The sequence below is a fragment of the Microplitis mediator genome, chromosome 10 (assembly GCF_029852145.1).
Source record: "Microplitis mediator isolate UGA2020A chromosome 10, iyMicMedi2.1, whole genome shotgun sequence".
Classification (NCBI taxonomy): domain Eukaryota; kingdom Metazoa; phylum Arthropoda; class Insecta; order Hymenoptera; family Braconidae; genus Microplitis; species Microplitis mediator.
Window position 1 is genome coordinate 16,036,813 of NC_079978.1, and position 14,216 is coordinate 16,051,028.

The window sequence follows — 14,216 nt, forward strand, 5'->3', positions numbered from 1 at the left end:
ATTTAGATTTATATAGATCTTTGATTTAGTATTTTTTTACAGGGTTTCGAAATCTATTTTAAAATAATTTGGCACTCAGGATGAAAAAGTATCAGTAATTGTAAGTAATAAAATAACTTGGCATGTATTTAATTGTGATGTAGAGATAAACATTTTTAAAAGATAAAAACACTTGTAATAATATACATGTTCACTGTTAAAAATTTTTCTTGAAAATAAAAATAGATTAATTGAAATTATTAATAAATTCAAATCAGTCAAAAATATATAATGAATATTATTATAAATTAACTTGTTTGTAAACTATATTTTTACATCACTTTAAATTTCCAAGTCACAAATGTCGTAAAAACTAAAACCACAATGTATTGGATTTTATTTAATATCAATAATTGTTTTGTTATTGTCCATAAGTCAATTAATTTTAAAGCTGATAATTATTTGAAAAATTATGATTTCGATTGGAAATTATCTTTTTTCATGCGTAATTATTTTTTTTATACGACAAATTTCATAGCAAGACTCTAAAAAACTTACAATTATCAAAAACTAATTGCGGTTTTTTTTAAAAAAAGTTTTTTTTATATTTTTGAATTAAAATCCAACTCAATATCTGTAATTAATTACTTGGAAATTATATTTTTGAATAGTCGTAATTTATTTTCGTTAGAAATTATGCTTTAGTTTTTTTAATTATGTGTAAAATTGATAATTTTTGTTGAATTTTCATGACAATTATTTTTGAAAATCATAAACAATTGCAACAAAAATAAAATTGAAACTTCGCGCGCAAAATGGAACCGATATTTTGCCTTTACTCAACAAAAACAAAACTATGTAGTAAATTATTAATAAACTTAGCCAGTGTACGCCTCAGAAATTATATTATCTAATAGAAAGTTTTTTTTTCTAGGTCAAGTTTGCCAATTCTGAACAAATCATAAATTTCTGGTGAAATTAAAAAAGGCACACACTAGAACCTGTATACTTTAGCATACTTTCAAATTCTGATTCGTTTCTTTCTATAGAGTCATCAAGGTATGATTTCTTAAATAAAAACAAAAAAATGGGGAGGGAGAAATTTCCGAACTGTGGATGCCAAAGTATCTTAAAATCTAAATTAAAATTGAATTGTTAATTTAATAATTTATGATGCTCAACTTAGCAGACATCCGACAATTTTAATGTTCTCACAAACGAGTCACTTGTCATCGAAATAAATTTTCGAATATATCCACAAATAGATTCTTCAGATGCATTTACAATAATTTTTTTCTGTCAGTAAGGTAAATATCCCAACACCGGAACAAGACCCAATACCGGAACGATTTGATAATCATTATATTATATTTTAACTCGTACGCGATGAAATAAAATAAAACTTTTTTTATTTAAAACCTTAATCTTTTAGTTACAAAATAGGATATAAAATAGATTTTAGAAATATGAAAAAATAATGTTAATTATAGCAATAGTCTCGGTTTTGCTAAGAAATCAGTCAATGGTCTTGAGGGCATTTTCAGACAGTACCCCCGCTTTTTGAAAAATTTCAATGGCTTTCAACTGTTATAACCGTTTGAAAATTTTATTAATTAATTAAAACAAAAATTAAAACTTTAATTAAAAAAAGGAAAATGTAGTCGTAATTTCACCGAGGTATATAATTTTAAAAAAATGACTTGCAATTGATATCAATCAGGAGTTAATCGAAATTTGTTGAATAAATTTTAGCCTAAAAAATTTGAAAATTCGAATTATAAAATTGACATGAAGATTTTACTGAAATTTGTTTTACAGTTTTCGTTCAGCTTCCAATTGATATCAACTGCAAGTAATTTTTTTTAAAATCTATATCTTAGCGAAATTACGACTATGTTCTCCCTTTATTAATTAAAGTTTTAATTTTTTTTTTTAATTAATTAATATAATTTTAATACGGTTATGACAGTTGAAAGCCATTGAAATCTTTTAAAAAGTGGGGGTACTGTCTGAGCATGGCCTCAAGCTTATAGAAAATGTATAGAGTTACTTTTCAATAATTTTTTTATGTATATGCATCTTGAATTACATAAAATTCAAGAAAACATATTAACAATATGAAAAAAATAATATTATTATATTAATTTTACTGTTCGTCTATCGGTACACCAAAATGAACCCGTGCCCAGTACTGGAACAGCCAGTCATATTAATGTTATTAATGATATCGATAGACATTAACGGTGAGTTTTATTGACTGGCTAAATCAAGTGCAATATTAATTATTACTGGAGCCCTAATTTTTAATGCAGTATGTATGATTGTTATAAAAAATGGATTAAATATAGATTAAATATAAACTCTCAAATAAATTTTTGTGTTTTTTATTTTTAATTATTTTTATAGTATAACCTCAAATGATTCATTTTGTTTCTATTCTTCAGTTCAAAATATTTATTTTCATTGAATATTTAATCATTTAAAAATTTTAAATACATTTTACATCATGAGTGTGACATAGCAGACATCAGACAAATTTAAAATTATTAATAAATCGAGTAAATAATTAATGGAATAAAATTTCAAAAAATGCGCATTCAAGAAATTTTGAAATTAATAGTTTTTTTTTTATAAATATTATTTTTTCAATTATTTATCTTATTTATTTACAATTTTAAAGTTGTCTGATATCTGTTACATTCACATTCGTTTTACATTAATATTATTTAATAATTGTTAATATTTTCACTATGAATAAATGCAAAAAATAACTCATTTTATTTACTGTTCCGGTATTAGGACAACCGAATTCCCTTATTGGGACAAGGCTATTTCAGCGTTCCGGTATTGGGTCTTATGGGTGTCATAGAAAAATGAAATAATTTGATTATTTTCGAATAGGTAAATGTCTATTCTATATGATGTAATAAATTATTTTGGTTTATAATCTATTTGAATATTTTTAAGGAGGTTCGACCGAAACTAGTGAGTCAAAGTAGTGTTTGAATTTTTTCGTTTGCTAAATTCTCCTAATAGTTATAAAAATTCATTATTTTTATTTATAATAACATAACGAATTCGTAAATTGATATTTATTACTAATTTAATTAAAGAAAGTAATGAAATTACTTGGTTATTTTTGACTCATATGATTTAATAAAAAGATTTGGCAACAGCGTGTTCTAACTTCTTACACATCGATATTTAAATTTAAGCGGGAAAAATTTATTTCTAATCTCGTTTCTCTTATTAATGTTCTAATTTCTATCTTTGTTTTTTTTCTCAGCTGCTTCCGCGACGTTGTCAAACCCTCAATAATATGTATCTCTGTCGATGAACGAGATTAAATAATAAAGTTTAACTTGCATTATTTAAATAATTACAACGGTAGCACTATATTGTTAAAATTTTATCATATTCTAAAAATATTCAAGTTTATGGCATGTGGTTTTTTATTTCTTAAACTTGGGAGGTTAATAATGAAAAAAAAAAAGAATAAGTCATGACGGAAACTCGTCCGCCACAAGAGTCTGTGTATAGGAACTTTAAAAACGTCATTTTTTAATCTTTTTTTCTAAAAAACTAGACGGTGGATCATATTCAAATTTTGAGAATACATAGATAAAGTACTTCTTTATATGTATACTAAGTTTCAAATCTTAAAGTTGGAAAATTTTTACATTAGATTCGGTCGAACCTCCTTAAAACGACAAAAATCAGTCGTATACCCTTCGTCGTTCCGGTATTGGGACATTTACTTTATTTATTTTTATTCAAAAGAAAATAAATTTTTGAATTTTTGCTAGATTTAGAATCACGATAATTTGCGTTTTTTAAAAGTTCTATCTACGTAATATTTAAAAAAAAAAATAATGTTAATTTTATTTAAAACTTACTTATCATTGAAACCGCAAACTTCCTCAATAAGAACAGCACGTTCTTGTCGTGTAGCATGAGTGACACATTTCTCGACGACATTACTCGCAAATTTATGTTGTGATAAAGCTAGAACTTTACCTCTGACACTACTAATAAGTTGTGCTTTATCCTCTATTTTACCATGCTCAAGTACATGTTGAATAACGTAATTTCCATATTGATCTTGTATCAATTGATCTGTTGCTGCATGTAATTCTTGCAATATACCTTGAGTTTGTTCGGGTGTACAATGTTCCAAAATACGTTGGATAACTCGGCAACCGTACGGATGTGTACTCAAAGAATAAACTTGACCGGCAAATGCACCAATAACAAATTGCAGTGCTCGAGGCTCGACACACTCGATGCATTTTTGAACGACATGATTCCCGTTCTGATCTTTTACGCATTTTAACACATGGCCATCTAATTCTCGTACTATTTCCTGTTGTTGTTCAGGTCCAATAGACTCAAGTGCTTTTTGAATTACTCGACAACCGTACATTTGAAGTGCCAACGGCAATACATGACCTCGAACCTAATCAAACATACAGTTAATTATAGTCTATTGTTTTTTCATTATACCGATATATTTATTTTTTAGCAACTCAGTTGGCATAAAAAATATCATTTAAATATATATATACATAGATATGTATAATCATCTGACACGCAAAATAACATCATTGAAAAATAAATTAAACAATAAGAAGGTAAAAGCACAAATTATTGACAGGGCTCCAATTATTGACATCCTGTCTTATTTTAAGACATATTTAATTACCTACTATGTTAATATTAATCGTATACATTTTTAAACAATCTTTATAATTAAACAATTGAAAAAAATTATTGTTAATGACAAATACCAAATATTTATTAATAAAAAAAATTAATTTTATTCGTGTCTATCAAAACAGCTTGTGAGCGACAATTTTCTTAACTATTCCGGTTAGAAAAGCGGTCTTTTAAAACGATGATTTTTAATCATTTTTTCCATCTAATCACATCAACTTTTTTTTTATAAAGAAATAAAATATGAAAAATTAACAATATGATACATTGACACTAAATTTTATGATTTTTAATTTTAAAATAGTGGATGTCAATAATTAGTACGCAATATTGAAGTTGTATCTCATATTGACAGTGTAGTAGACAGCAACGTAACGTCTTTTTTTTTTAAATATAAGTTTGTTGCAAACCTTAACAAAAATTCCGGCGAACCCACGCTGTCATATATTTACTATTGAATTGTTATAAAAAAAGTGATTAATTGATTTTATTTTCGTTTGATTAAAAAATGTTTTGAATAGTTTCGTGATTAAAATTCGTCCAATTAATTGAATAATAATCAATAAATTAGAAATTATTTTGAGACTATTTCTTACATTTAGTTCTACAGATTAATTACGCATGCGCATTATGGGTATCAATAATTGGAGCAAGAGCATGTCAATAGTTAGATCAGTCGGGTTTTTAACCTGTCAATAATTGGTGTCTCCTGGTTATTTATTTCATCACTTGTAGTTAATTAGTAAATCTACACGGAAAAAAATGATGCTCAAAATTTTAATAGTTTGTAGTTTATTCTTGACTTAAAATTAGTATATTCGATACTGATATCAAACCAGGATCATTATATATATTACAAAATGGCTATTATTTATATTAAAATTTGATACACATAGAAGAGCAAAATTTGTAATTTCGTATATTAAAATTAATATGAAAAAGAATTGAAAAATTGGTATCTACAGATATTACTATTCAAATAAACAGAAAAATTTAAAAAATGAGGAACCGAAAAATTAGTAAACGTACATATTAATATATCAACATCTAGTATACTATTTTTTCATTTTATTATTTACCACTTATTCGATATATGTATTTAATAAATTAATTTATAATAACGAATAAATAACATTTTATATTAATTATTAGTCAATGGGATAGAATTTATAAAATAAGAGTTAAAAATTTTCGGTATTTTTATGAGCAAATAATCAGTATCGAGTATACTAATTTTTCATTTTATTATTTACCACTTATTCGATTTATGTATATTGCAAATTAATTTATAATGATGAATAAATGATATTTTAAGCTAATAATTGATCAGTGATATCGAATTTATAAAATAAAAGTTAGTAACTTTTGCAATTTTCGGCTGGAAAAATCAGTATCTAAGATACCAATTCTTAATTTGTCCAATCATTACTTTTTAATAGATGTATGTCATAAATTAATTAACTTTCACTAATAAGTTACGTATTATACCTAAAAGTAATAATATTTACTTACTTTTTGAAATAATTGATAGTAGTTTTTAGGAATCTATAAAAATTAGTAAACTACTTTGCATTAAGTACATAATGGTACTAATTATTGATAACAGATTCCACTTTTTACTATTATTTATTAATTTTTAATATTCTGTTTTTTCCGTGTAATTTATTATTATCAAAAAGCATGAATTTGATTAATTAAGACAACATTAAAATCCAAAGTCAATAAAATTAACCGCTAACATGGTAAAAAAAATGAAATTATAATCTTGTCTCTTACAGTGTCAATAATTGGTGCTTTTACCTTAATAATTAATTTTTTTTTAATTTAAATAACTAAATTTACCTTCTGAGCGAGTGTTGATTTTTGCTCAGGTGTTCCAAACTCAAAGAATTTCTGAATTACATAGTTTCCAAATACATCAGTCATAAGTGAATATGCAGACGCAAGAATTTCTTGGAAAACGAGTTGTTTCTCAGCTACTGATGCGCGTTCAAGTTTCTGCTGTATGAAACGCGAGCCGTGTTGATCCTGACTGAATTCTACGATATGGTTGGCAAGATCTCGTAATTGGAGACTTGGAAAACTAAACAAAAATAATAATAATAATAATAATAATTGATTTAATTATTACACATGAACTTTCTTAAAGATAAAAAAGTTTAACGAAGTTAACAAACCGATTATTTCTAAAATCTTCTAGTAATCGTGAACGTCCTCCCGCGCCTTTGTCTCCCACTCCTGACGCAACATTACGTGCAGGTTTGGGTGCTTGCAAGTTGGGAAAGAGAGAGCTACTGGATCCAAATACTCCATTTGCTGTCAAAGTAGGGACTCCACTTGTACGAAATTTAGCTTCAGCACCAGGTGCTGCTGATACACGGCTAGCTCCACCAACTAACCCGCCCAGTGATCCTCCAATTGTCGGTGGTGGTGTCAAAGAAAGTCCTAAAGGACTAGGAGATGCTGTAACAGTCCCTAAAAAAAACATATTCATTTATTATTAATATTTTTATTTCATAACTTTTAATGCCACTAGTATAAATTATTAAAGATATTCTTGTTTTTTTTTTTTATATTAAATAAATATGTAAAAGGTCAGTTGTCTAAGTTTATAACAAGACGTTCAAAACTTGCTATCCTTGTACATAAGTTCTTATTTCAATTTAATATTTTATTTTTCAACGCAAACAAATTAGAAGTTTTAATTAATTTAAATATTTTATTTGTTTTTTATATATATATTTTACCTAAGGCACCATAACTTTGCGGCCATTTACCACGACTGTACTCTAGACTTGGACTAAATGCTGATGTATTTCTGTCAAATGAATCTCGTCTACCAGTCGATGATGCTCCAAGACCTAGACCTATTTTAAAATTAAATAAAAAAAGAAATTAATTATCAATATCATCATTTATATTATTAATATTACATTGCAAAATAGTTGTAATAAAAGTATTGAGTTAGCAGACAATGTAATAACATGCAGGTGAATTTATAATTTAGTTTAAGTACAGTAAATAAATAATATATATACAGTAGACCGACAGAGCGAATTAGTTAGTACCTGTGCTCTGTAGTTGAGCAGGCGAGCCAAGGGCACCAAGTGGCGAGCCACCGTAACCCAAAGCTGCCAAACCAGCAGCAAGTCCCGTACCCTGTTGTTGTGCTTGCTGTACAGCAACCGCCTGAGCTTGAGCTATCACTGCCGCACTTCCCGCCGCGAGACCTGCACCAAAAGCCCACAACCCACGCGGTTTGTTTTTTTTTTTAGTTTGTCAATTTAACAAGCTACTAATATTACATATGTTTTATTTTTTTTTTAATTTTAATCCTTGTTTATTTTTGTTAAACAAACCATACACCTGTCATTAGTTACATTCCCAATGATACAACAACAACAACGACAACGACAACAAATTAATGTGTGTTATTACAAAAACAACAAATATTTTGTATAATTTTATTTTAACAGGGTGGCCACAAAGAAATTCTCACATTTTTCACTGATTTAGGAATTTTCTTTGTATCATTTAGATATTCAAAGTTTTTATTATATTTTCATTCTTAATAATTAAATTTGATAATTGAATCATGCGAGAAACCAGAAAAAATGGCAATAAAATAAAATAATACTTTTGATTATTCGATGTTAAAAATGTATAAGAAAATATTTAATAAGAAATTTTATGATTTAAATAAATTCAAAATACACTGGTTACAAAAATTAAGGGATAGTAAAAAAATTTCAAATTTTTTAGTAATTTTCAACAGTTTGTAACTCGAAGGAAAATGGTCGTACAATAAAAATAAAAAGTCAAACTGTAGCTTCAAGTGTCTAGTTTTCTGATCTGGGTCTTTAAATTTTTTTACTATGCACGGTTCCGGAGCAATCAAAAATCAATCTTAATTATCGAAAAAAATTTATTGAAGCTCGAAGACCGTTTTTAAGACAAGCAAAAATTTGGTAAATTTCTTTTTCGATAGTTTTCTGAGAAATACTCCGGAACCGCACATAATAAAAAAATATAAAGACCAGATCAGAAATCTAGACACTTGAAGTTACAATTTGCCTTTTATGTTTTTATCGTATGACAATTTTCCTTCGAGTTACAATCTGTTGAAAATCACTTTAAAATTGGAAATTTTTTTAATATCCCTTAATTTTTATAACTAGTGTATAATTTAAAATTTTTTAAATTTTGAACTGTTACAATTTAATTCCCGGATACTTTTCGAAATTCCCTGACATTTCCATGATATTTCCCGGTTTTCCCGGTTCGTGGCCACCCTGTTTAATCACAGGGTTAATTTACTGTTATGTTAAAATGAAAATAATTTTATTAAATGTTTAATAAAATAAAAATTACCTAAGCATTCTCCAGGTGTTGCATTATTATGAGATGTTGAAGTAGGCTGTGAATATAGACTTGGTGGAGGTGGTGCTGGTGGTCCTGGTGGTGGTTGGGATGGAGCTCTGTTAACAAGAACAGGTGCTGGACTGACTAATCTCATGGGTGTAGCAGCAGATCCAAGACCTCGTACACCGGCCATTACTAAGGATCCATTTTGATCATAGTACGTTGGTATTACTTGATATTGTCCTTGAACCTACAATGTAAACATTAAAATTTATTAAAATTAATCCTAAACAAGTTAGCCAAGATATTCTCTGCTGTGTTTACTATTATGAATCTACTAAAGCAATATTTATCTTCCCCTAGACGTATATACCATCACGAATTCAACCATTATTATTATTATTATTATTATTCGACGTTGAATTAATACTAATTAAATTTAAAACTTGTGTAATAATAAGCAACTATCAAATAGCTCTAGATACTTGTAATTAAATGCTTTTAAATTTAATTAGAATCAATTTTATGTCAAAGTATCAAGTATACGGCGATTCTATCAATTATGTATTATTTAATTATAATGTGTCGTGTGGTGAACAGTTCTGATAATTTAAACATTTCATTCTTTAGCGAAATTTTTTATTTGACCCTTAACGGTCATATGGGATTCAGACTTCAGGATATTTTAAATTCAAAATTACACGGAGAAAAATGTTGGCTCGAAATCTACGAATTTTTGTTAAGCTGTAGACCAAACTTTCAACAAGAAGGGAAGCATCCAAAAAATTATTGTGCTCATACGAAAAATTATTATGCTGTATCATAACACTTACTACGCGCGAGAAACTTATTGATAAGCTTTAATAACAATTACTTTCATACATTATAATAATTGCGATAAGTAGACTGTTTATAAAAAAACGAATAATTTTTTGTTTCTTCATTATGTCGAAAATTATGTCGGAAAAGAATATTATGACAGTTTGAGCTCTTAATATTAAAATTAACAACTCCCTCGTTGCAATTTTTATTTCCCGTTTAAATAACATGGGAAAATTTGTTTTTAACTTTTGAATTTTATCACTCATCAACGAATCAATGTATCGGAAAAAACCATGACTAATTTTGTTGAAAATTAAACGCTCTACAAATAATGTCTCTTATCATTTTTCAAAAAATTGAAATTTTCAAAAGTTATTCAAGGTCAAAGTTGAATTCACAGTAAATTCTAGTATTATTTGACTTTTTCGGCAATACTATCAGATTTATCACAAAATGTCATGGATTATTTTTTGTAGACAATTTTATTTTCTACTAATTATCTTTGATAAAGTTATTTGAAATTCCGCTTTGTTTTCAAGTTATTTCAATTTTAATGTCAAGTTTTTAAAAAAAAAATGTGTTCTCATCGATTTCAAGAGCTTGACGTTAAAATGGAAATAACTAGAAAACTATACAGAATTAGAAAAAATTCCATCAGAGGTGATTTGTAGGAATTGAAATTGTCTACAAAAAATATTTCAAGGCGTTTTATGATTAGTCTGATAGGATTGCCGAAAAAATCAAATAATACTAGAATTTACTGTGAATCCAACTTTAACCTTGAATAACTTTTGAAAATTTTTATTTTTTGAAAAATGATAAGAGACATTATTTGTAGAGCGTTTAATTTTCAACACAAGTAGACATTTTTTCCGATACACTGATTCGCTGATGAGTGATAAAATTCCAAAGTTAAAAAAAAATTTTAAGAGCTCAAACTGTCACAATATTCTTTTTCCGTCATTTCCAACAATATTTTCGATATAATGAAGAAATAAAAAATTAGCCGTTTGTTTTTAAAGTCTAGTGATAAGACAATTTTTTATAAGAGCATAAGAAATTTTTGGATGCTCCACTTCCTGTTTCAAGTTTGGTCGACAGCATAATAAAAATTGTTAGGTTTTGAGCCAACATTTTTCTTCGTGTGCGGTTGCTAATAATTAATCACTGCGGGGTTAAATTTTTTATTGAATTAAAAATCTTGAAATTGGAATTACAGATCATTTTTCAAAATTAATTATCCGAAGCTTGAATTACTCATTAAAAATGTAATCAATAATCCATTATTATTCAGTTATTGTTTTTGGAACCCTGCTTAAAATATCTATGAAGTAGAGGTATAGGTTGTAGCTGTAAAAATTAGAATGAAATAATTTGTCAAGTACGCAATGACATACATTTTTTAAATATGTTCTAACATACTTGGATTATATTTTATTACTATGAAAATTTTTTTTATTAAACGTCCGCAAATGGTGCAGTGAAAATAATCGATACTTCTACTCTATCTAATTCTTGTAATTTAAAATTTACAATATCCGTTTTATAGAGAATTCAATTTTTTGAAAACTCAATATTTATATAGATTATAGATATTTTTAAAAAACCAACCACACTTTTTTAAAATAATTTTTTAATTTCTGATGAAAAATTTTTTACTTATTTACTAAAATAAATATATTTGTTGAAAGGTTAAACTTTTTTATAGATTATAAGATGAACCATTTGTGGCCACTGTTCCATTTTTGGACATTTAATATCTCATTTTAATTAATGAAAAAGAGTAAAATAAAATTTCTATTTTAAAGATGGGATAAAAGTATCTTTAAATAAATTTTAAAAATTAATCCTGTTATTGCGCCTTTTAAAAATTATTTTATTTACATTTTTCAAGTGTCCAAAACTGGCCCTAAAGTGGCCAAAAACGATACCTTTACCCTACGTCAAATTAATTTTATTTCCCATAAATTGCTCAAAGATTTAGTTGAAAATATTAAAAATTAATAAAGCCAAATCTCGTTATAAGCAAAAAAGACCTCCTTGTAACCGTTATGATTCATACCGGAAGTGTAACTGAGAACCAAATATGATAATGATAAAAATTATAATATGTGTAAATAATTACTAACCGTCTGTGCGAGATTATTAGCACTATCTTGAGCAGCAGCAGCAGCAGCAGCTGCTGAAGATGGTGTCAGTGGTCTTCTGGGTGGTGGAGCTGCAGCTTGTGGTGGTGCTTGAGGCAGTAGCCCTGCTGGATAAACCCATGGACCAACTCCATAATATTGAGGTACTACTGGTGGTGCACCAGCTATCAAAGCACCAACATACGGTTCCTGTCCACTTATTACAGTGTAAGGAGCAGTTGGAAAATTTTGTTGCTGCTGTTGTTGTTGTTGCTGCTGCTGTTGTACCTGAGATGCTGCTAGATACTGCTGTTGCTGTTGTTGTTGCTGCTGAAGAAGTTGAAGCTGCTGAGGAGTCGCGCCTTGTGGTTGACCACGAAATAATTGCTGTAATTAAATTTAAATAAAATATTTATTTTACTGATAAGTAAACAGCTGAGATAAAAATAATTTGAAATAGATAAATTAGTAAATGGTTTGATATACAATTGATAGGAATAATATAATGATTAATGAGGATGATACTTGTAGATAAATTTAAGCGAATGTTGATGATTCGCACGAGTTAACCGTTCGAGCGTAAGGTCAATGACCTATTGCGGACATTCACCGACAACGTGTGTTGCCTTTATGTTAACCGATAGTTCGTTCTACGGTAACTTGGGACATTAATTGAGTGCTAACGGTATAGAATGAAATTCGGTCAACTAAATCGCGTCAAGATTAAAGGACTCGAGGGATAATTATTATCCAAAGGATAATGTCATACTGATCGACATTTGATTCTTGCAAAAATTTTATTTTTGCTGTTGTTTTTTAATAAAAATATAACCATAAATAATTTGAATTTGATTATATCTTTGACCTTGAAACTAGTCACGATAAATATTTTAAAATGAGAATTGATTTATTTCTTATCGAGAACACTGCGCTGTAGTAAAGCCGTAACGCTCTTCAACTATGTAATTTTAACAGCATAAGAGTAAGACCCAACGACTCGTGACACGATACTTACTTACATACTATAAAGTTAAAAGAATAAAAGGTAACGATGCGTTTCGGCTATCGACCTTATCCTTGATTTCAAATATTCTTTTATAAAATTGTATGCATAACAAGGTTACAGTTTTTTTAAAATTATCGCTGCTATAAATTGTGTAGTCAAAATTTTTTTACCGCTAATTTAAAATTTAAAGAAAATTTATTGGACTGTTTTTTTTTGTTTTTTGAATTAGTCTAGTCATGATACTTTGATATTAATCATATTTTTCATTAGTATTGTAATTATGTCTGACAATAAATAGTGACAAATCACGCATTGTAATGCAACAGGTGGATAAAAAATAAAAGTTATTTTATTTGTTAATAAAAATAAAATGACTAAGTAATTATTTAATAAAAAAAAGAATGATGCGCATTAGTCAACAGGAAATTGCGGCTGATGAGAGGGTTAAAGACATATCCCGGAATGATGAATCACTGGATAAAACATGTAAGGTTTCCTTCTATTCCCTCAAACATTTTCGGTATAATCCAGTCTGAAGCCAGTGGTGCTTTATCGATTTTTTAATGCGAAAAACAACCTCACGGTTTTATTAACTCTGCAGTTTAAAGTACACTATCAGATACTAGTGGATTAAAAACTTACAAGATGGAAAGGATTAACAGAAAAAAAATATTTATAAAAAATAAAAATTTATTATACTTTGTTCCATGATGCTGAATAAGATTTACCGTTTTTTGAATATAAAAAAAAAGGTCGATGCTCTCTTACGATGGAACTATCATTAATATTCATGCGACAAGTTTTGTCGTATAATTTTATCATTTGATAAACAACACGATTTTATAAATCACTTTTAACGCGTCACTATTTATTTTTTATTACATAAGTATTACTTAATGATTATTTAACTTTGTAGTATTAAATTATTTATTTTTCTTTGATAAATTAAAATATTATTCAGTGTAATCAAAAACTTAATTCATTATTTGCGTAATTTTACATTAAGTCATAATATATTTTATTTTTATTGTTTTTAATTAATAATATTTATTTATTTTTTTTTTTTTTAAATAAGATCGTTTGATGTTTTAATAATTAGGGTAATTTGTAAGAGAGGATTTACATTGTATTGTTGAAGAATGTGTAATGAAAATGATATTTGTTGGTGTGTTAACCAGCAAAGAAGATAAAGAATTACGACTTGAACG

General features: G+C 27.4%; 1 protein-coding gene across 4 annotated transcripts in view; it reads right to left on the bottom strand.

Moving 5' to 3' along the window:
* The window catches only part of LOC130676549 (maternal protein pumilio), a 91,679-nt gene that overhangs the window by 9,500 nt on the left and 67,963 nt on the right, over positions 1-14,216 (bottom strand). For 3 of the 4 annotated variants that reach the window (XM_057482864.1, XM_057482867.1, XM_057482869.1), the window contains 7 exons: positions 12,006-12,389; positions 9,064-9,304; positions 7,761-7,922; positions 7,440-7,559; positions 6,870-7,167; positions 6,535-6,775; positions 3,876-4,435 (listed from right to left, as the gene is read on the bottom strand). In XM_057482864.1, the coding sequence (XP_057338847.1) occupies positions 3,876-4,435; positions 6,535-6,775; positions 6,870-7,167; positions 7,440-7,559; positions 7,761-7,922; positions 9,064-9,304; positions 12,006-12,389 (2,006 nt within the window). The remainder of the gene's footprint in view (positions 1-3,875; positions 4,436-6,534; positions 6,776-6,869; positions 7,168-7,439; positions 7,560-7,760; positions 7,923-9,063; positions 9,305-12,005; positions 12,390-14,216) is intronic. The other variant, XM_057482868.1, reaches the window with a different exon arrangement.